Here is a 21,691-nt window from a genome sequence, read left to right as displayed (position 1 = left end):
AATTTAAAATATTGGACCAGATGACCTCTGATGTACTAAAAGATACATCAGAGGTCATCGACACATTATTTGCTCATCAAGAATAGCAGCACAGTGGTGAGAGCTGTTGCTTCACAGCGAGGAGGTTGCTGGTTTGAATCCCCGTCTGACAGGAGTCTCTCTGTGTGGAGTCTGCATGTTCTCCTCGTGCATGTGTAGGTTCTCTCCGGGTACTCGGTCTTCCTCCCATAGTCCAAAGACATGCTCATTAGGTTAACTGGAGACTTCAAATTGTCCATATGTGTGAATGTGAGAGTGGCTGGTTGTCTGTCTCTAAATGTCAGCTCTGTGATTGGCTGACAGTCCAGGTGTATCCCGCCACTCACCCAATAAGCTGGTATCATCTCCAGCCCTCCTTGACCCCAAATGGGAAAAGCGACATAATGGGTGGATAGATGACTAGCAGCGGGGGGGAACATTTTTTAAATTAAACTGCTAGTTTGTGAGTTAGCTTGTCATTTAAAATACGATCAATGAGATATATCGACTTAAAGAGAAAGGTACAGTAAATCTCATTTCAACTCAAAAATTAGGACTGATCCTCTAAGAAGCATGAATTCATAAAACAACAGACTTTGCATATCGATATAAGAAACTTTTTCTAGCAGCTCTGACATAATTTTTTGCCTTATTGAGAAAAGTTTTTTGTCACAGTTTGTATGCAATTGAAGATGCTTAATAAATATAAAAACATACATTATTGATAATAATGTACTGAAATAGATTTATGCTAGTGTACTTAAATAAAATGTAATAAAAACAAACACTACAACATGATGACACATGGGTATAAAATACATTGTATTGTGTTTTTTTATCAAAGAAATCCGCCATGTTTATATTTATTCAGATATTTTTTAAACATCACATTATTTATCAATTAATCGTAAGCAACACAGACTAGAAAATATAGTTATAGTGAAGTTTGTAAGAGGACCATCTATGAAGCAGTATTCCCAGACTGCATTACCGCTGATCACCTCTTGGTGGCGGCCATGTGCCACACAACCCCTAAAAAAAACGAAGAAGAAGAGAAAAGGGTTACTGTTTCCAGTTCCGGTACAGTGGTGGTATCCTTCACAAACAGGCGAAATGTTGACCCGACTGTTGCGGCTCGGGCCCGCTCTGCCCCGGTTATTGTTAAACCAGCCGGCCCGGTTTGTGTCTCAGTCCAAACCGAGCGGTTCCGCCGGTTCGGCCGCTGTGACGCAGCTGCACCCCGCGGTTGACCAGGGTGGACATGGCGAGGTCGACCCGTACCTCAAGGTGAGCTTCTAGCTGTCTCCATTAACTGTTCACTGTTTCTGTGCTTTACAGACATTCAGCTGCTTGACTAGCAGGGACTGTGAAAAGTTCTTAACATGTGTGATGTCATAGTTTGGATCCACATTGAGCTGCGTCAGAAAGTTAACGTGAGGCAGCTACAGCGTTTATACAATACTGCACTTTAAAGTGTTTCTTATTTGATTTGGCTCAGTTATCAAATGAGAGTGACTTTGTTTCAAAACATGAAGTCCAAATCTCTGGACAGCTAAATGTGTTTTTCACAACATATTATAATTTCTCATCCATTCAGGCAAACTGCACGTTTTGGTAAATCATGAGTGCAAAAGATTGAGTATAAATGTTTGTGCAAAAAAATAATTGCACAATAACTTAACTACCTGTACCTGACCCAAACTGATGAGTTGAGTCTCAGTCAAAATGTCAAGCTCTTCACAACTTCTTTTTTTTTCATCATCTTTTTATTTGGGATGGGTAAACAACGATCTGTACACAGAATGTCATTATATCCCTTCCCTCCACCAACATGAACACACACATACATGTCTGCATGCATAGGCCTCCATGCATACACAGAAAAACAAAGCAAAAACAATCTTAACTGTAATACCAGTCATCAAAATGGGAGTCAGACATGCATGTTTATTCCATAAATATCCATAACATGGGATGTTTTGTTGTCTGCTAAATTGGCAAATGAGCTGCCAGCTGATAGTAATGAACTAGGAAACACATGGGTGTCATTCTGTGGCAGATTTTCTGTATACAGTACATGTAAGACATTTTTACACAAACAGATTCACTGCATACAGATGTATTGATCCTTATGTGTACTGCTATATTGTACAGAATAGAAATGTTTTCTCTCAGTAAAACTTTACCTAATATTGAAATCTTAATCTAAAAAGCTCAGTATGATGAAGGAGCATGCAGCAAGTCGAACGGGATTGTAGAACAGTAAGCAATCAGTGTCAACAACAATGATGGAAAAATAGAGATTTTTACATCGTAAACTTTTCCAGGTCGACTGACATGGTGACATAAAGATGAGAAAAGACAGAAACATTTTGACCAGTGTGGATTAATTTGTTGTTTATTTCGGAGGCATTGACCAATTATCTGACAAGACGACTCCGTTTTTAAACAAGAATGAAATGTTTTGGGTGAATTAAGACCTTTTGCAAACATGCACACATAAAGTTTTGCTGTCCGATTAAACAGTTGTGACAATCTTACTAATGGTTTAGAGACATTTTCGAAATATGAGCCAAAGCGATGGAGAAAACTATAAATTCAGCTTACATTTTTAAAAGAAGTTGCCAGTGGTAATCCTGTTGTTTATACATGAAACAAGGTATACATAATAACTAGCTAAGACAGTATCCATATAGAGAAGTCAGTATTTTACATTTCAGAGCCTTGACTCTGTAGGATAGGTATGTTTAGCTGTTGCTGTTTTGATTTATTAATGTAAAATAAATTGTAAAACCTCTTAGGGCTCTATTCAAAAAATGGATATAGCAATATATTGTCATGTGCTCCTTGCAAATACATATCAATGCAGATGTTCCTCGATATGGCTGCAAAGCTGTGACGACAGTTTGATGCACTTCACTTAGCTACAGCGTTGGGATTAAATTGTATTAATGTATTATAGTAGGATTTCTGAGGACCTGAATTGAAGTGTTTTAAATTGTTGGGATCCTGATGCCCCTGCTGTTATTCTCTACAACAACAACATCTGTTGTAGTGAACTCTGTGTAGGACAGGGTCATTATCCAAAATCAATGTGGAGTTGTGGGATAAATACAAAAATATACTTAATTTTGAATGATGTTAGTGCTGCATTATGTGCTTACAATTAATTCGATTGTTGTCCCAATCTCACTGCTGCTGACTGGAGTACAGTATTCTGAAGGTTTATTGATGTAAAAAAGTTTCCATATCTAGATCCAAGGTGTAGAGCTTCAATATTGTGTTGAATTACCAAATGTTCCTTTGACATTAAATGTATGTTAACTATTTTGATAAATTGTTAACCTGTTTGTCATTTTCCTTGAAAAAGATTCACCGGGAATGAAAAAGATTATCTTTTTTTTATTTTTTTTATTACGGGCACTGTCAGAGCGTTGCAGATTAATCAAAAACACAAATAATGGTTTATTTTAGCCATATCAGTGACCTAAAAGCAAAAAAAAAAGACACATCAGTTCAAACCACTCAAAGTACTCTGCTGTATCAGAGTTCACTATTATGCTGCCTAAAACCTCTTCACTCTTTGTTTTTTTGCTCAGAATCCAGACTACCATGGCTTCTCCCAAGACCCTCATGTGGATTTGTGGAACATGAGGATGGCCTTCTTCTGTGGTATCTCGGTGGTTCTCGTTATAGGAGGGACTTTTCTCGCCTATATACCAGACAACGCGTGAGTTCTGAAGATTTGATGTCTGCTGTCAAACGTGACCTGATGTTGTCAGTAGTGCACTCAACTTTTTATTCTTCCAGCGGTCTTCAGTTTACATTGCAACAGGTCCAATTAACACATTCATATTATTACTTCTTGTGACGCAGTATACATCAGACATAGAGTAACTAAAAATAACTCCTGACACAAATTAATTGACACTTTGAAAAATTGAATTTCAAAGGCTCATACTGCCGGTTTAGCTCGGATGTTATTGCGTGTGACCTCTGCACAGAGGCTACAGACCTCATCGCAGCGGCTGTGGGTTTGAATACAATTGTGCACTTTGCTGCAATTTTCCCCTCCGACATTTCCTGTCTCTCTTCCGATGTCCTGTCAAGTGACGGGAAAAATTTACCAAAAAATAACTAAACAAAACCTGTGTATATGTGAAAACGACTTCAGAGAGTTTTTTTGGGGTTTCTCTTTTTTTTTTTTTGTTGATTTTTTTTAAATCTGAAGCTTGTTTTGTCTTGCTCTGTGTTTCACAGTGAGACTTGGGGCAGGAGGGAGGCAGAGCGTCTGATTGTGCAGAGAGAGGCACAGGGTCTACCTCTGATAAGCGAGAACTACTACGACCCGAGCACGATCGTCCTGCCCACGGCTGGAGAGGAGTAGAGTCCAACCTGCACTCACTGTATTCATAATTATTGTATTTCACCAGGAGAGAATAAAATATGTACTTGTTTAATTGTTTAATTCTTATGTGTGGACAATGATTTCTTGAAACAGCTTCTGAATCTTATATTGACGAAGAATCTGAGTGAGTAACTTAAACCTCTTAATGCCATTTTTCAGAGTTGAATAACTTTTAGTGCTTGTGTTTAGCCTTAAGTCAGTCTTGATTCCAAACCCTTAAAATAACTTCTCTCAGATACAATAGACATGCAAGGTTACTCAGAAGTCAGTCCTCTTTTTAGCCACCAATGAGATGCGTTTAAAGTGCATCCTATGATTGCTGTGTTAATGTAAAAAAGAACAATAAAACCAAAAGAGAAAATATATCAATTTACCACATGCAGTCACAGAGTTGCAGCCGTCAAAATCTAAAATGTACCCCTGGAGTGTGTTCTCTGATTTGCATCTTCATGGAGGTGAATGTTTCTATTTCAGTATTTTCTGGGCTAAAAGTACTGATTATGCTCACCTTCCAATAATTTACAAGTAAGAACCAATAAATGGAATAGTTGATGAAGCCGTAAATAAGTACCAAAAAAAGATTTCTGTCCCAAATCCCAAGAAAATGCTTTCAAATTTCCATGCTATTTTCGACACCCGAGAGCTTATAGATTTATTTTCATAGAGAATGAATGCAACCAGAAAACATCACATTTTAAGAAGCTGTAATCAGAGAACCTTGTATTTAATCATGTAATACACATCCAATTAGTATTATTATTGAAATAGTGCAAGATTATAGAAAATCTTAACCAATCATTTCATTTTTGAGGCCTTGTACAAACCTGATAAAGGACGTGTGGAGCTTTTGGGATCCATTCCAAGTCCATTTTTGCATTCATGATGCCATTCCTTGCCACATGTATATATGGTTATTGTATTAAAGGGGCAGCTGTAGCTCAGTTGGTAGAGTCAGTCATCTCTCAGCTGTAAGGTCAGGGGTTCAATCCCCAGCTCCTGCAGTCAACACATGTCCTTGTCCACTTAACCCCAAGGTTTTTTTTTCTGGTTCCTGTTTTTCTCTACTTTGTTTTACAAGTTGCTTTAATTGACAATTCCTAAATATGGGATAAAATCAGGAGAGTTAAGCATTGCATCTTTTTGTTCTCTTAACCACTTATCATAATGGCCTAAATAAGAATATTGTTTTTTGGAAAATGGAAGAAATTACAATAAAATAAAAATGTTAATGTTACTCAAACACTAAATTATAATAAAGAAGAACCAGAGAGAAACACATTTTTACAGTGATGTCCTTTTTTTCTGGAGCTGCATATCTCTGAAACAGTCCAGTCTCAGCAGTAATTGAACCATTGTTATTATTATTCCGAGGTATAAGGAACGCATAATGTGTTAAATATTCCGAGGGTACGTGAACGCAGCGGAGGCGTATCGTTGTAGTGCGCATGCTCTGTAGACTGAATGGAGGCGCCAAGCTAAGAAATGTTCCCAGAGTTGAGTGACTTTAAACTACTTTTTACAGCGGCTAAAGCTGTCAGTATTATCTGCTAAATTGACCACACGTTTATAAGTTTAAGTAAACCCGCAGTCAAGAGGAAGCTTCTCAAAGTGCGTCATTTTTTAAAACTGCGTTATCTTGTTTATTGCTGCTACTGACTAAAGCTAAGAAATTCATGATGACTTCACTGACTCTGAACGGAGTCACGGTGAAGTTTCCTTTTCCTCCTTATGACTGTCAGAAGGACTACATGAGCAAAGTGGTTGAATGTCTTCAAAAGGTAAGTACAGTTTACACTAGATATGTCTAGTCGTTAAGCGAAGTTGGTTGCTAAGGAAACCTGCTGTAACCAGGGTGGTCTTACATCAGTTTCGCAGCAGCTGTTCAGTGATGCAGGACACTCATTCACAGTTTGATTACTGCCTATAGAAGCATAACTAGGAGCTGCTCCAAGCCTGAGCCTGGTCCCCCAGCAGTCTAAGCCTATAGCAACATAACTAGGAGCTGGTCTAAGCCTGAGCCTGGTCCCCCAGCAGTCTAAGCCTACAGCAGCATAATCAGGCCTGTATGAGCCTATAATATCACTTCTTCGATATTTCAGTTGGGCTTTAATCAAAATAATAAGAGTTACATGACTCACATGCTAACATTGATCTTCTACATTAATCACAGTTGATTGGTGCAAACTAGCAAATCGTGAGGATTAGTGAAACATGTTTTTCTGTCACGAGTTCTCTGCAAAGATGAAACCAGTGTTTCTGTGTACCTGTGTGTTGCAGAAGGTGAACGGGGTCCTGGAGAGTCCCACGGGTACAGGCAAGACCCTGTGCCTGCTCTGTGCCACCCTGGCCTGGAGAGAGCACTTTAAGGACACCATCTCCGCTCGTAAGATATCAGAGAAGCTGGGCGGGGAGGAGATGTTCCCGAACACACCCATGGCATCATGGGGGACGGCCGCCACAGACGGAGAGACACCGAGTACGTTCAATGAGTGCTCACTGCAGATTGAAGTATTTCCTACCACACATGTACACTTCACAAACTAGTTTTAGATATTTTGAGCTCATAAATCACCTGATAACCTAATAGAGGACAGCTCTTCAGCAAAAGGTCAATGGAAAATCATAAAATCTACTGCAGAGATAAGAGGGGCATACCTGTTTAACTCGAGTACTTTTCAGAGAAACAGCTGCTGACTTGTATGAATAATGATCATTTGGTGTTTTTCTGTTTTTCAGCCTACTACACAGATGTTCCAAAGATCATATATGCATCCAGGACACACTCTCAGCTGGCACAGGTGATCAATGAGTTAAAGAACACTTCATACAGGTAAAATACATCTTCCTCTACAACATATAAGAACATTCTGACATAGGCTATTTGTCTTTATACGTTTACTTTGATGGACGAGATCAAATAACTCCAATCTGTCTCTGCTGGTTCAGACCTAAGGTGTGTGTGCTGGGATCCAGAGAGCAGCTGTGTATCAACCAGGAAGTGATGCGTCAGGAGAGCAACCACATCAAGGTGAGGAGCAATGGCCTATTGACACTATAATCTTTAAAAAGATAGATGCGCCAAGGACGTTCAAGCTGCACATTCTCCTGCCGTTATCTCATTATCAACATTTTTTTAAATCAAACTCTTGAGTTGTTTTGAGATTTTAAGCAAAGTTGAGCTTTTTATATTTTGGGTAATGTTCTGACATTAGTTTAGTAAGTGATGCTACTTCAGTAGATCACACACATCTACTTGTAATAGTGTTACCTCAGTGTGTGCAGGTACAATGAACAGTGTGTTTCTTTGTGTTGTATTTTCAGGTCCATATGTGCAGAGCAAAGGTCTCCACCAGGTCGTGTGTCTTCTACAATAATGTTGAAGGTAGAGAGATTGATATATTTAATTTTTCCTGCACGTGAAACATCTTGTCTGTTACACAAATATCCGTAACACTGTGAGACACGTGGAGCTCTGATGCTTCTGTTTTTGCAGCAGTGATGGTTATAGAGCTTTGAAAATATGTCTCTCATTGCCTAAATCATTTTTAAGCTGCTTATTTTTTTGTCTTTTCTGCTTCAGAGAAGAGCACTGACAAAGACTTGGCAAACTCTATCCTCGACGTGGAAGACTTGGTGAAATATGGCAACAAACAAAGGTGAGACTTGAGTGTTTAACTAACAGGTCACTGTCATGGTTTATTTTAAGTCCAGTGAAACAGCTGTTAGGAACAAGTCCTTGTCGTTTAGAGACATAAACCAGAGAATTTAATAAATTTACAAATGGCCAATATTTGACTGTAAATATAGCTGACGATTAAGCAGCAGATATGATTTTTTTTTTAGCTCTCAGGCTTTTAGCTTCAAAAGAAAGTTTATTTCAGTCTTAATATTTTTGTATTTCTTTTCCAGAGCTGTATTTTAGAGCGAATCTAGTGACTGTGCTGTGTTAAACTAGCACTTCCATCTTTCAAAGTTAAACTTTTCTCCTGCAGGGTTTGTCCTTACTACCTCTCCCGTTCCTTGAAACAGCAAGCAGACATCATATTTATGCCGTATAACTACCTGCTGGATCCAAAGGTGAGCCGACTCCTCAGAGACTGATGTGAATGAGAAGCAAGAGCTCATGGCCTGCTTGTAAAAAGAGAAATACAAGTTATGGATGACTTTAATTTCAGATATTGCACTTATCTTATTTGAATTTCATAATAATGACACATTTTATTTTAAACCCAGGACAATAATTAACTGTTCAGTTAGGGACTGAGCCAGCGGGTGAAGAATAATAGAATCTAGCCAGTTTGCAAATATGTCTCTTGATCAGACATTAAGGAAACATGCTATGTTGAAGTGCTTGCTTCTCTGACAACAATGCAGCAGCCAGTATGTCCTCCTTCTAACTTTAGATTCTGGTCCTGAATGCTCTGGATTTGTTTGGAACCAGAGAAGGTAGGCGCTTGTAAGATGACCCCCACACACGGCCGTTTTGGACGCCCCTCGGTTTGCCGGATATGAGAGCAGTTATCAGGTCAAAGCAACAGGTGTTGCAGTGATGGAAGCGGGCAAGAGAAGTGGTTCAGAGAAGTGATTGTACCCGACCTAAAAACCCTCTGCATGTTTCTAATAAGCTCCACGAGTAGAAACGTGCTCAAACTAGGATCAATATTGGAGATGCTTTTGAAAAATGGAGAGAGGTTAGAACACAGAAAGGTTTACAGACCCATGCAGAGCTGGATAAACACTGAAGCTTCAGTGTCCACCACATGGTGACCTGTGTGAGCTTCCACTCTAGAGAGGAGGGGGCGGGGGGAGACAGATCTCTACAATGTTTAGAATTTAGACTGCAGTACCCACTTTAAACACTAGGTGTCAGAGTTACATACTGCTCCTTTAAGGTATTTTTCAACATAAATTTTCACTGCTTAATAAACATCACATTGCATCAATGTAGACTTTATTGTGATGATTGTGACGTCATATCCAGATACATGCTGATATCCTGTTTCGTCTGTTTGTTCCACAGAGTCGCAGGGCGCACAACATCGAGCTAAAAGGAGCTGTGATCATCTTTGATGAAGCTCACAATGTGGTGAGACTCTGCTCTCTGTGACCAGATAATGTATTTGATCCATTAACTGATACAAAATACAGACGAGGGTCAGGCTATTATCATCGGAATATGTAGAGTTTGAATTCAAGATTGTCTTTCAGGTCGTCAGGGCAGTAAGGGAAAAGCTAACAAACATGACAGCAGTGTTTGATCCTTTTATCGAGGCCACATTTTTTAATATATAATGTAAATTTAGCATCTCATTAAATGTGTGAGAACAGTTTCCTCAGCTTTATTAACAAAACCTTTTTGGTCTTATCTAGAAAATCTAAATATTAATGCAGATAACTGTCACATGGATCCTGCAGACTGTAAAAGGGAGGTGATGTTTCTGTTGTTCTGCAGGAGAAGACGTGTGAAGAATCGACCTCATTCGACCTGACGCCTTACGATGTAGCCTCGGCCATCACAGCTGTGGACCGGCTGCTGTCTGAGCAGGCGAAAGGCGTCGGCAACGGAGACTCTGTGTCCGAAGACTTCAACGTAGAATCACTCAACTCGGGTCCGAACCAACATCTGTGCCGTTTAAAAGATTCAAAGATGGAGACTTTCTGTGTTACTGAGCCGGTATTCTTTGTTGTGTTTCAGGTTTAAAATTAGACATTCAGTCGGTCGCTAAGATCAAACGTAAGTAACAGAAAAGGTTTAAAGATGATGAATAATCAAAGTGAGATTTTGAGTCTCATGAACCGTTTGCTCTGACAGAAATTCTGCTGGATCTGGAAGCCGCCATCGATTCCTACGATGTTCCAGGTGACAGAGGCATCACAAAGCCAGGAATGTAAGTGAAACATGGCGGTCGCACTCACGCTGAAACAGAATCATTTGATTTCAGGCTCAGTTGTTGCAAACATTAGGCTCTAATTAGTCCTGTCACTAGAATAAAAAAAGAGTCTAACCGGAAACTTTTGTGTGGCTTTTACTCATGTCGCCTTCTTTCTGCCTCAGCTTCATCTATGAGCTGCTGGAGAGAGCACACCTGACCTACGACACCAAGACACCCGTTTATGAAGCTCTGGAGCAGATCAGCGGACACTTAGCAGGACGTCAGTGTTTTATTTTTTTCCCAAGTTTGTGTTCACAGAACAACATGTTGCCTGAGTACACAAGTTTATGTTGAGCCTAAAAATACAGCCTAAGAGTTAAAGACAATGGCCGACGTACTGAGAGTTACAGCAGGCCGCCAGAGACGTTCTCCATCTTCTCCAGGGAAGTCAGATCGTCCAATTATAATGCACGGCATGTTGTGGATGACTTCATCTACAGATTTGATCTGGCAGTTTATTGACCTCTTCATCCTGTATGTCTGCTTCTGCATGATACAGAACCAAAAAACTCTCATTAACTAATTTCTTGTGTGACATATTTCTCACCAGAATCGGGAATATTCATGAACACAGGGGGACTGCAGAAGCTGTCGGATATCATTCAGGTATGCTGCACGCTGGACTTAAAGGAAATGGACTTCTGCTATATTGAACTATGTGATAGAAACAGTGACTCTTTGTGTCTCTGTCTTGTAGCTCGTGTTTTGTGGTGAACCAACAGAAAAGGACAGACAGCTGAGGATGCAGTCCAACACGGCTCATTTTAAGGTGTGTGTTGGTTAAAAAAAAAAAAAGCCTCGAGCAGCTTTGTTGAAATTATGTGATGTCTCATGTAAACAGTGAAGTCTAACCTCAGGTTCACATCCACCGAGACACCAGCAATCAGAAGAAGAAGAACACTGACGTTTGGGCTTCGTCTTCATCAAAGAAACAAGGTGATGATGCACAGCCTGTCACATAAAAATCTGATTTATTTTCTGAGTCATCTTCACTAAACTAAACTAAACGAGCCCTTTTGTGTCTCTGTCCTCCTCATAGGAAACATTTTGAGCTATTGGTGCTTTTCTCCGGGCTTCAGCATGCAGGATCTGAAGAATCAGGAAGTCCGCTGCATCATTCTGACCAGCGGGACTCTCTCCCCTCTGACCTCGTTCACCTCTGAGATGAGGATGTAAGTTACCCGTCTCTCCTCAAACCTCAACTCACCCGCAGAGGTTCAAAATGAAGTCAATAATAATCAGCAAAGTCTCAGCAGACGGCTGAGTCTGATTCTGCTCGAAGTTTCTTTCTCGTAAAGGAAGTTTTTCTTCCTCTCCGCTTTAACTTTTCTAAATGTTGCTTAGTGCTTGTGATGGATTAATCTCAGGTCTTTGTAATATGACAATGAGTAAGGTCTTTAACCTGCTCTTTTCTAAAGTGTCCCGCAATAACATTTGTGATGAATTGGCAATATGCAAACATATTGATTGTTATTACCACATGTTTCTTCTTGATCTTGATCCTCCGGTGTTGGTGTTCCTCTGTAGAGAATTCCCGGTGACTCTGGAGAACAAACACGTGATCGAGCGGGATCAGATCTTTGTCACTGTCATTGATCGAGGCCCCGATGGAGTCGAGTTAAGTTCAGCGTTCGACAGAAGGTTCGTACTCCGATCCAGTGGCCAACATCTGCACTTTAAACATATTTAACAAGTTCTGATGTATAAATTGTTGTGTGACGTAGGAAGCAGGCTGAACTCTTTACGTCAAATTTTTTCTTTTGATTAGTTTTTATTTTTTTAGCTTTCTAAATATAGATTAATCTACTGCAGAGGTGCCAAGGCCGTTATTTAAGCAAGCAGGACTTCATTACTAGGGACTCATGTAGCATGAGTCGATGTTTATTTGTTGAGCCAAATCATTGCTGCCTTCTTGTACCACTAACTACTTATTCAGAGAAGAGGTTTTTTATGAGCAGGTGATGATGTCACCTGTTGGACCAACTCCGACTTGTTTTTATTGTCAAAGATGAGACAAAATGGCGGCATTGTGGGAGTCTGACACCGAAAGAAGATGTGGAAAAACACATTGAAAACAGCAATCTGCTAATTTTCTCTAGTTATGACAACTTCCCTCTGATTGGAAGAAAAATAACTGGCCACTCGAGGACGAAGCCGCCTTTTGTTCTCTTCTGCAGCCTTTTGTTTGGTTAAAGTTTTATTTTGAATACAAACTCTATTTAGTGAGTTTGTAAGTGTAAGCTCAAATTGCATTTGATACTCATTTCATTTCCTTGACTCTTGTTGCAGGTTTATTCCTGAAAACATGGCGTCCTTAGGAAACACAATTGGTAAGATTAAAGATTGTGTTTTTCAAGTTTGTATGAGAACTATGACTGACTGCATGTTACGAAAGCCCTCTTCAGACTGACGCTTCAAGCTGCAATATTTACGCCCCTGTGACGTTTCGGCCAGAATCTGAATGTTACAGAGGCATTATGGGGGGGGACGAAGAGGTTCCCCCTCTGTCTGTCTTCAGAGGCGTTACAGAGGAGAGACAGTCTCAGGAGGGGAGCGCTGTGTGTGTGTGCGTCGCCGTGCGTCGCCGTGCGTCGCCGTGCGTCGCCGTGCGTCGCCGTGCGTCGCCATGCGTCGCCGTGCCGTGCTTCTGCAACCCAGAGACGAAATGTGACTTCATAGACTGGGACAGAGTCAGTCAGTAATCAGTATGAACGTACAAAGTACAGTCCAACTGATTAATCTGCCAGCCGATATCATTGTATCCAGTGACTATCAGTATTGGCTAATTTTATCTCTGATATTACTCGATTTATTCACCAGTCAAAGAGCATTTCATTTGAGTTTCATTGTATTACACTAGCAGTTCTCTGTCACCAGTAGAGGGCGCTATATGGATTACAACTATCATTATCACTCTGCAGAGTGTCAAGCGGTGATGCAGGTTCACGCTCAGTTATTTTCCAGTCGAGTGACTATCTTCATCTTCATTAAATATCTTTTCCACAAGTGTAACTGCATTTCAGGGATCAACAAATGTGTTTGTTTATATCTATCTAGCTCTACAGATCGACGATAGATCTTGGAAAGATATTGGCCGAGATCAGATACCAGATTTGTTCTTTCCCTGAAAAAGGATTTATTTTACATATTTAAAATACATTTAAAATCATTGTTGTTAGACTAGCAGTTCAACGCTGCTCGCTGCCTTCAATGCGACATATTGCACAGTCTGACTTCATATTTTCTCTCGTCCTAAATAGTGCAAAAAATCACATATCGATCGTGCCCTAGAATCAAGACCTGATGACGACTGAGCTAAGTTATGGTAGTCTTGGCAGTCTGAAAAGGGCGATGTGCTGATTTTAGTTTAGTCCCTACAGAAACATTTGTGATAAAGAAGAGCGTTCTGTTGCCTTAATGATGTTTTATCATTTTGTTTCTCTCTGTGTTTATTGCCGGGTTCCCTCCTCAGCCAACCTGAGTCGAGTGGTCCCTCACGGCCTCTTGGTGTTTTTTCCCTCCTTCCCTTTGATGGAGAAAACTCTGGAGTTCTGGAGAGTAAGTGGAGATCAATCAGAAAACGTAATATCTGAATAAAACGTAGGATGAGGTGAGAGTTTGTGTCTTCTGTCTCTTCAGGCTCACGGACATGCAGACCGCATAGAGAACGTGAAGCCCATGTTTGTTGAACCGAAAGGAAAGGGAACCTTTAACGAGGTCTGATTTATGAAATATTCATGCAATAGACTTTGAAAGGTTGTTTTTTTTAAAAAAGGTGTCGTGTCAGCTACAGTTCATCTCCTCTCTGCTTCCCTTCTCAGGTTATTGACGGATATTACAGCAAAGTCAACGATCCAGCATCCAAAGGGGGGTCTTTCTTTGCAGTGACCCGAGGGAAGGTGAGGTGATTTAATTACCCTGAGACTGAAAAGTCTGAAAAATGTTTCAGTATTTTATGTTCCAGTGACAACTCCGCCTCAAAGTGATTTACTTTGATGATTATGATCCCCGTTTTAAAACTCAACATGTAGTGTTGGAGAGCAGCTCTCACCCTGGCAGCCCTGCAGCGTTCTGCCGACACACATCCCATCTAAATGTTTCTTTTGTCTCAGGCCAGTGAGGGTCTGGATTTTGCCAACACCTTTGGTCGGGGTGTCATCATAACCGGCCTTCCTTTCCCTCCAAGGATGGACCCTCGAGTCGTCCTGAAGATGCAGTTCTTGGATGAGATGAGCAGAAAGAAAGTTCCTGGAATGAAGGTGAGGAGAAAATGTTCCCAGAGGAGTCACTGAAAAGGCTGGATATATGTTTATGTCTGTGTGTGTCTGTGTCTGTGTCTGTGTCTGTGTCTGTGTCTGTGTGTGTGTAGTACCTGTCTGGTCAGGAGTGGTATCGGCAGCAGGCTTTCAGAGCCGTGAATCAGGCCATCGGTCGAGTGATTCGACATAAAGACGACTACGGAGCCATCTTCCTGTGTGATCAGAGGTCAGACATGGAGCTGTTGGTCTCATAGGTAGAATATAGACTTCTACACCAATAGGCTGATAGGCACTTAAAGGCTTTATATGTGATTTTTCACATAAATGTGATAGAAATCAAGTATATCCTCTGAAAATAACTCTGTGAGTCATGACTGTCTACAATGGGTGTAACACCCGAGTCCCACTGTCTGTGATGTTTTCAGAGTTTTCAGAGTCCTATCTTCAGTTTGTTTACATCGTCAGGACGGACGGCTGACTCCTCCCCTTGTGTATAAAAGTTGTTTAATTGAGGGACTAGAGAAAAGAAGAATAACATACTGTACTCACTGCTTAACTGTGTTTCTAGATCACGCTCATTTCAGGTAAATTTACATGCAGTGTGAAGATACGAGCATAATAAAGATCGCTAGCATTAGCATGCTAACACAACTATGCACCGCTAAAGGGCGACATCTGCTGGATCAAAAAAATCACATATAAAGCCTTTACCATCCCAAGGTGAAAAAACAACCATCTTTTCAAACATAACACCAGTAAAACTTGAATGTAAACCTACATTTGGTGGCATTAGAGGAAATGTGCAGCCATATCTAATTCTCTCATTTCATTCATTGTACAATAAAAATATCAAACATTCTTCAGGTTTGTCTCTCTGCTCGGGAGAACTTCCAGATTTTCTCTGTTCAACATTTTGATACTCTGTATCAGTTGTTTTGGTCTTGTTGGTCGGACAGAACAAGGAATGTTTCGCTTCATCTCATGTCACATTAGACTTCTTCCACACAAAGGATGTTTCCCTTTACACTCACAGGTTCTGCTTGTGAGACTCATGTGTGACTTTTTTCTGACAGGTTTAAAGGCTTCTCCGCTCGGGATCAGCTTCCAGCGTGGGTCAAGCCTTACGTGCGTGTGTCCGACAGCTTCGGGAACATAGTCCGAGACGTCTCTCAGTTCTTCAGGGTCGCACAGAAACTGGTAAGTCATTGATTTAACAGTAAGTCTGTGCATGCAGCGATAGAGCAAACATCACTATAAGCAGAGAACGTATGAGTGTGAGAGCAATGAGAGAGTCCACATGTTCATGCAGATGTGTCACAGCTGAAAAGCATGAAAGCTTCCAGAAGTCAAACCTGATTGTGAGTTGGCAGTGAATTGTGTTGAATTTTTCAGCTCATATTGATCGTTTTTATCAGAGGCCTTTTGTGGAGAAGAAAGCTCCTGCAGAGCAGAGCGGTGGGACAGCGTGGGAACCCGCCCCTCAATCCTCTGGCTTCACTTCGTGCTCCGCCTCCCAAAGCTCGAATGCGCAGAAGGCCAAGGCGCTGGACGCTCACCTGCCCAGCCTGAAGAGGAGGAGACTCAGTGAGTGTAAAGTTTTTTTTTTGTTTTTTTTTGCCAGAATATTTCACAGAGAGAATTTGCGGCTCCATCTTTGACTTGCTTCCTGTTTTTCCTCTTTGATCAGACAATCAAGCTGGAGCGGCCGGGATGGCCAAGATCTGCATCGAGTACGAGCAGGAGGTGCAGGAGAGTCACAGGAGGCCGGTCAACCTGCTGGATGCTCTGGAGCGAGGAGACCACTGCGGCGGAGAGGACGGGGATACTCTTGTGGGAGAGGAGAGGGTAACTTAATGTGGTATCTTCTACCCGTCACAAGATTTAAACATGACAAAACAGGGTTTGTGGGAAAAAGCATCCAGTGTTTAAAATGTCCAGTTTTGGGGGGAGGAAAGTGAGACTCATGCTGTGAAGTGGGTCAGAACAACTATTACCAACAGGACGTCGATCTTTGTTAAGTTGTACATATTTTTTTTTAATTTTGAAGGCAAACCGTTTGTCCACGCTGTCTCTTCAATATGACAAGAGGATGGAGGACGAGCTGCGGGGGGGCAAGCGGAAAATCAAACTGGTCCAAGAGCAGGTACGTGTGTGATGTAACAAGAAGCCGAGCCTTCACAGCGTTTATCAGAGGCTTCAGTCAAGAGCCTCCACTGGATTAGTCCACACTCAGTGCTTCCTTGTTGACGGCTCAGTTACACACACACACACACACACACACACACACACACACACACACACACACACACACACACACACACACACACACACACACACACACACACACACACACACACACACACACACACACACAGAGTGAGAGGAAGTACGCTGAGTAGAATCTGATCGACTATTGTGCTGGAAATTTCTGTTCTGGATGGTTTGCTCCTTCTACTTGCAAGAAGAATAAAAATCAACAGAGTGTCAAGACAGTCTGCAGGAAATTTCAAAGTAATCACAATATGCATACAGATGCTTCACAGAAAAACCTTCATGTCTAAATAAGGAGTGTCGATACAGGCGCAGTCACAAATAACGAACAGATTCTGTCATACATTTCTCACAATTTCAACTCGTCGCACAAAAGTAATGTCAAGACTTCAGGTTAGGATATCTTTGGTATTTTGGTATGTGTGAGAACCCTTTATCCACGCAGTATAAACAAAACAAGAATATGCCTTTTAATAAGGCAGTGTTTTTCTTACCAATGTAACTTTTGCTGCTTTGCTAAATTGCTCATGATGGATTAAGCCGGGTCTTTGTAATATAGCAATAAGTAAGGTCTTTTACCTGCTTTTTGTAAAGTGTCTCGAGATAACACTTATGAGTTGACACTATACAAATAAAAATTGATTGAATATTACTTATGAAATTGTTGTTGCATTTCTCACGCGAGCTGTGAGTACAAAGTGTTCTAGCCAGAATTTTTCCATTACCCTGTGGGCAGGTCAGATTTCTTCCTCGGATGGCTTTTTGAAGATGGATTTGTGTAAGTGGTCAGATAGACGTTGTGTCCAGACATCAGCATGGGTTGCCGTAGTAATGACTCAGGTGTGAGTAACTACGTACGATGCTGAGGAGGAAAGAGAAGCATCCAGAATCATCTTTTCTGCACAGAGTTCTATGTGTTGTCCTGCACACTGCTCGGCTTGTAGCGTCATGGATTCATCATCAGCTGCTCTGACACACACGTGTGTTGTCACTGTTCATTAATTTGGATATTTGCCAGAACTCACTTGTGAAGACTTTGTTGTTTAGTGTCACTTTTCTGTGTTGCAGAGAAAGAGCTCGTCTGTGGACGCTTCTGATGAGGCGAAAGCCGGCAGAGCGAAAAACTTCCTGGCAGAGATGAAGAAGTCTCTGAGCGCGGTGAACTTTGACCGCGTCGTGAAGGCTCTGCAGACGTACAAAAAGACGGACGACCTGGACGCTCTGCTGACTGAAGCCGCCGTCTTAACTGAAGACGCTAACACTCACAATCTGCTGCGGGGTGAGTCTGCTGCCGAAACATTTCTGCGCACAATGAAACAGTTTAAGAGGTGGCTATACTCCACAGCTTGATCCTTGATATTGAGGTTGTTTCCCCTCTTATCATCCAATAATCAACTGAGCTACATAGATAAGCCTCTCTGGGTCATGATCACAATAATGTTTGTGCAATAAATTGGAAGTTGTTAACCTCCTGTGAAGAATCATGCAACTTCTCAGCATATGCACAAGTTTTAAAAAGATATATATATAACAAGTGAAATCCTGCAGAGTGCTTTGATTCTGCAGAAATAACGTCAGAAGGGACCATTTTAAAAAGAACTTGCTTGTCTGGTTTTGTAAACAGAGCCTAACAGTCCTGACAGAGTTTACATTTTTATTTGAGTAAATCTGCATCACAGAGTAGTACACCTTTGACCTGTATGTTGTAATTAAATCACAGGAGAAATCTGTTTATTTTTGGTTCACAAGAGTAAGACCAAATTCAGCCAACGTGTGACTGAACTCCGAGAGAAATTCTGACACTGATCCAAGCTAACGGGTCGTCAAACTGGGAACTCGTAGCTGGAACTCGTAGCTGGAAGAAGCGGGAAAGTTAATCTAAGTAATGTTATGAATAGAGGAGAGGGCAACATGTTTGGTTTTCTGACTTCACAAAAGTGTGAAGATTGAAGGATTTTGTTTAAGCAAAGTGAGCAAACTCAAATAATACTGCAGGGAAATGTGTAAGGAAAGTGTTAAGGCAAATCTGCACTTCTTTTAGACAGCGTTTTCTGAAAAAAATACCGTAACTAAGCTCAGCGTTCATCACATCTTTGTACGCCTATAGTGTTTCCACTACGGCGTGATATTGGTGTCTTGGTTTGTGAAGTCACATTGGGTTTCGGTGTAGCAGAAACTCCACATACACACACACAGTTAGACATGCACTAACACACAGCGATTCACTCCCCCACTGGCTCAGCTGAACCGTCTGGCCTCTGTTTCTACCTCTGAAGAAATGTGTAATGATTCCTCCGTGTCTCAGGCCTCTACCAGTTTGTTCGGCCTCATCACAAGAAGAGGTTCGATGAGAAATGTCAGGAGCTGACGGGACACGGCTGCGGATACAAACCGGAACACTCGCTGGCAAAGGACATGAAGAAAGCTCTGGTGCAGACCGGTAAGAAACACTCATCACGAACCAACACACACACACATACACACATACACACATAAGAACAACTGAAAGTATCCGGTAGTCTTGTAGTCAAGACCACACTAACCGAGACCATGGTGCTCTGAGACCGAGACAAGACGAAGACACTTAGGGAGTAAAAGCGGTGTAAAAGCGCTTTGAGTAGTCGGAAGACTAGAAAAGCGCTATATAAGCTCAAGTCCATTTACCATTTATTCAAAACCAAGACATTTAGGGATCGAGACCTAGTCAAGACCAAGACCAAGGCAGGGCGAGACCGAGACAAGACCAAGACATTTAGGCCAAGACCATAAATATCACTGAAGAAAAATCATCAATCTTATGTGCAGCACTTAAGGTGAAAAAATCAGTGGTGGTCTTAATTTAAAATCCTGAGTCCGCCCAGTCCGAGACCGAGTAAAAATGCTTTCGATTCCGAGTTGAGACCAAGAACTTCAAAAAATGATCTCGAGACCGATCTTAAGACCAAGACCGATATCGAGTACTCCAACACGAGTATCCGGTATGTCCTTGTCTGTACTATCAGAAATCTGTTCCAAAGTCCAAAATCATCTTTAAATGTTGTGTTTTGAAAGCGTCAGACAGACAGCCTGCTGCAGGTCTCACCTCCTCCACCTCCTGCACTCAGCTGAACACTCAACAGCTCAACAAAGGAGGAGAACACCTGAGCCAGCAGGGACTAAAAGAACCTCCGAAAGGTCAGGAAAAAAAAAAATTACGTTTTAATTCTTGCTTTCTGAAGTGAACTTGAGAAGTTTAGATACCAGGAGTGATGCTTAAGTTATCTTTAATTAGAAATATCTTTCTTTGACTTGTCCCAACAGATACCTACATTATTATGCATTAAATAAAGTGTTGTTCTCATGTTCTCCAGGTTCTGCTCCAAAGAGTGAAGTCCACACCGCTTTTCTGGCAGATGTGAAAAAGTCTCTCGGCGCAGAGAAGTCGTCTCAGCTCTTCCAGGCCGTCCTGAGCTACAAGAAGAGCGACAGCTATGAGAACCTGGTGAGCACGGTGGTGAGCTTATTAACCGAGAGAGACGAGGACTTCAACCTGCTGATCAGTAAGTTCAAATCACTGTTATGTACTGTATATTTCCATTTTTTAAACATTTATAAAGGTATGAACCTCTTGATTCCGAAGATGGAGGTCTGCGCTTTCTGAGAATGACCTGAGATGTTAAAAATATGATTCAATGGACTCCTTCTCACGAGCAGAATCCAAAATAAAATACTGGAGCAGACAATTCTGAGTGAAGGAGTCCACTGAATCCTCTTCTTAGTGTGTTGATCTTTGTTATTAATGTATTTTCTTTTCTTCAGGATTTGGCACGTTTATTCGCCCTCACCATAAGAAGCAGTACAAAGAGATGCTGGATGCTCTGATCGGTCGGTCGGATTCTGCTAACGATGTTTGTGCTGCTGTGAGGAACGTCCAGCAAGAGAACAGTTAAGGACGACCCTATGTACTATAACCATTATGTGAATAATAAATATTACATCATTCTTGACAGCTTACCACATGTTTATTGTTTTTGTTGTTTCAGATTTATCGTCGACGCCTTTGAAGACACAAAGCAAGATATCCGGTTTCTTTTCAAGCAGCCAAAGAAAATAGAATCATGAACGTGTTTCACAAAGTTTGTTCATGTTTCTGCTGAATTTGAAAAAACATGAAGCAGCCGAGCTCTGTTTCAGGGCAGCGGTCTGACTCAGTCCGTGTAGACGCTGAAAATGGATCCACCTCTCTGACTCGACAATTTAAATAATGAACCTGAATCGTTTTTGGACTCCTACCTTGAAGACGACACTCGGATGTGAAAAATGATGTTGATGGACAGAATACTTTTATATGTTTTTATTTAATTAAATGTAAATGAAGTCTACACCTGCCTCGTGATTCTTTTGAAACAGCCGTGCTCTCTGCGATTTCTGACTCTGTCCTATCTCTCCAATAAAGCCAAAAAATACATCTTAAAATAAATAATTAACATATTCACAAAATTACCAAAAAATACCTTCTAACAAGAAACCCAACACCGGTCCGGATAAACGCACTTTGAGTCACTGCTGCAATCCATTTTAACGATTTTAAACTAAGAATATGAAAATGTTCAAATGGTTTTATTACTAAAAAATAAATTTGAACTAGTGTCTGGTTTTACTCATAAACTGTCTATAAAGGACATTATTTATAGACAGTTTATGTTAACTCATAACATTTGACAAAGTTATGGGTCAACATGTTTTTAAATACTACTTAGAACATACTAAACAAAACTTAATGCGCAAGAAATAACCAGTTTTGTCGTTTATACGCTAATTTT

At 40.9% G+C, this 21,691-nt stretch overlaps 2 protein-coding genes across 3 annotated transcripts; both read left to right on the top strand.

The window, feature by feature from the left end:
• Positions 1–1,082: 1,082 nt before the first annotated feature.
• ndufb11 (NADH:ubiquinone oxidoreductase subunit B11) lies at positions 1,083–4,486 on the top strand. The gene is made up of 3 exons (XM_020630369.3): positions 1,083–1,305; positions 3,618–3,748; positions 4,279–4,486. Exons 1-3 carry the CDS (start codon positions 1,132–1,134, stop codon positions 4,403–4,405), a joined length of 432 nt encoding a protein of 143 aa, XP_020486025.1. The 5' UTR covers positions 1,083–1,131; the 3' UTR covers positions 4,406–4,486.
• Positions 4,487–5,890: 1,404 nt separating this feature from the next.
• rtel1 (regulator of telomere elongation helicase 1) lies at positions 5,891–21,250 on the top strand. Of its 2 annotated transcripts, none has more exons than XM_020630315.3 (33): positions 5,891–6,204; positions 6,704–6,902; positions 7,163–7,256; positions 7,373–7,454; positions 7,748–7,808; positions 8,007–8,082; positions 8,419–8,503; positions 9,447–9,512; positions 9,879–10,035; positions 10,122–10,160; positions 10,239–10,314; positions 10,482–10,579; positions 10,910–10,965; positions 11,057–11,128; positions 11,217–11,295; positions 11,399–11,531; positions 11,887–12,000; positions 12,649–12,689; positions 13,832–13,917; positions 13,999–14,076; positions 14,181–14,258; positions 14,472–14,618; positions 14,729–14,844; positions 15,692–15,815; positions 16,034–16,202; positions 16,306–16,463; positions 16,666–16,761; positions 17,958–18,168; positions 19,195–19,329; positions 19,941–20,063; positions 20,240–20,428; positions 20,688–20,813; positions 20,912–21,250. In XM_020630315.3, the coding sequence occupies exons 1-33, from the start codon at positions 6,100–6,102 to the stop codon at positions 20,980–20,982; spliced, it is 3,540 nt and encodes a 1,179-aa protein (XP_020485971.1). In that variant the 5' UTR covers positions 5,891–6,099; the 3' UTR covers positions 20,983–21,250. The 2 variants fall into 2 exon arrangements, with proteins under 2 accessions (XP_020485971.1, XP_029132537.1); XM_029276704.2 differs by having other exon boundaries at positions 16,034–16,208.
• Positions 21,251–21,691: the final 441 nt, after the last annotated feature.

This window comes from Labrus bergylta, chromosome 12 (genome assembly GCF_963930695.1).
Source record: "Labrus bergylta chromosome 12, fLabBer1.1, whole genome shotgun sequence".
NCBI lineage: Eukaryota > Metazoa > Chordata > Actinopteri > Labriformes > Labridae > Labrus > Labrus bergylta.
The sequence above is the reverse complement of the archived record's forward strand: the minus strand, read 5'-3'. Positions and strand labels throughout refer to the sequence as shown.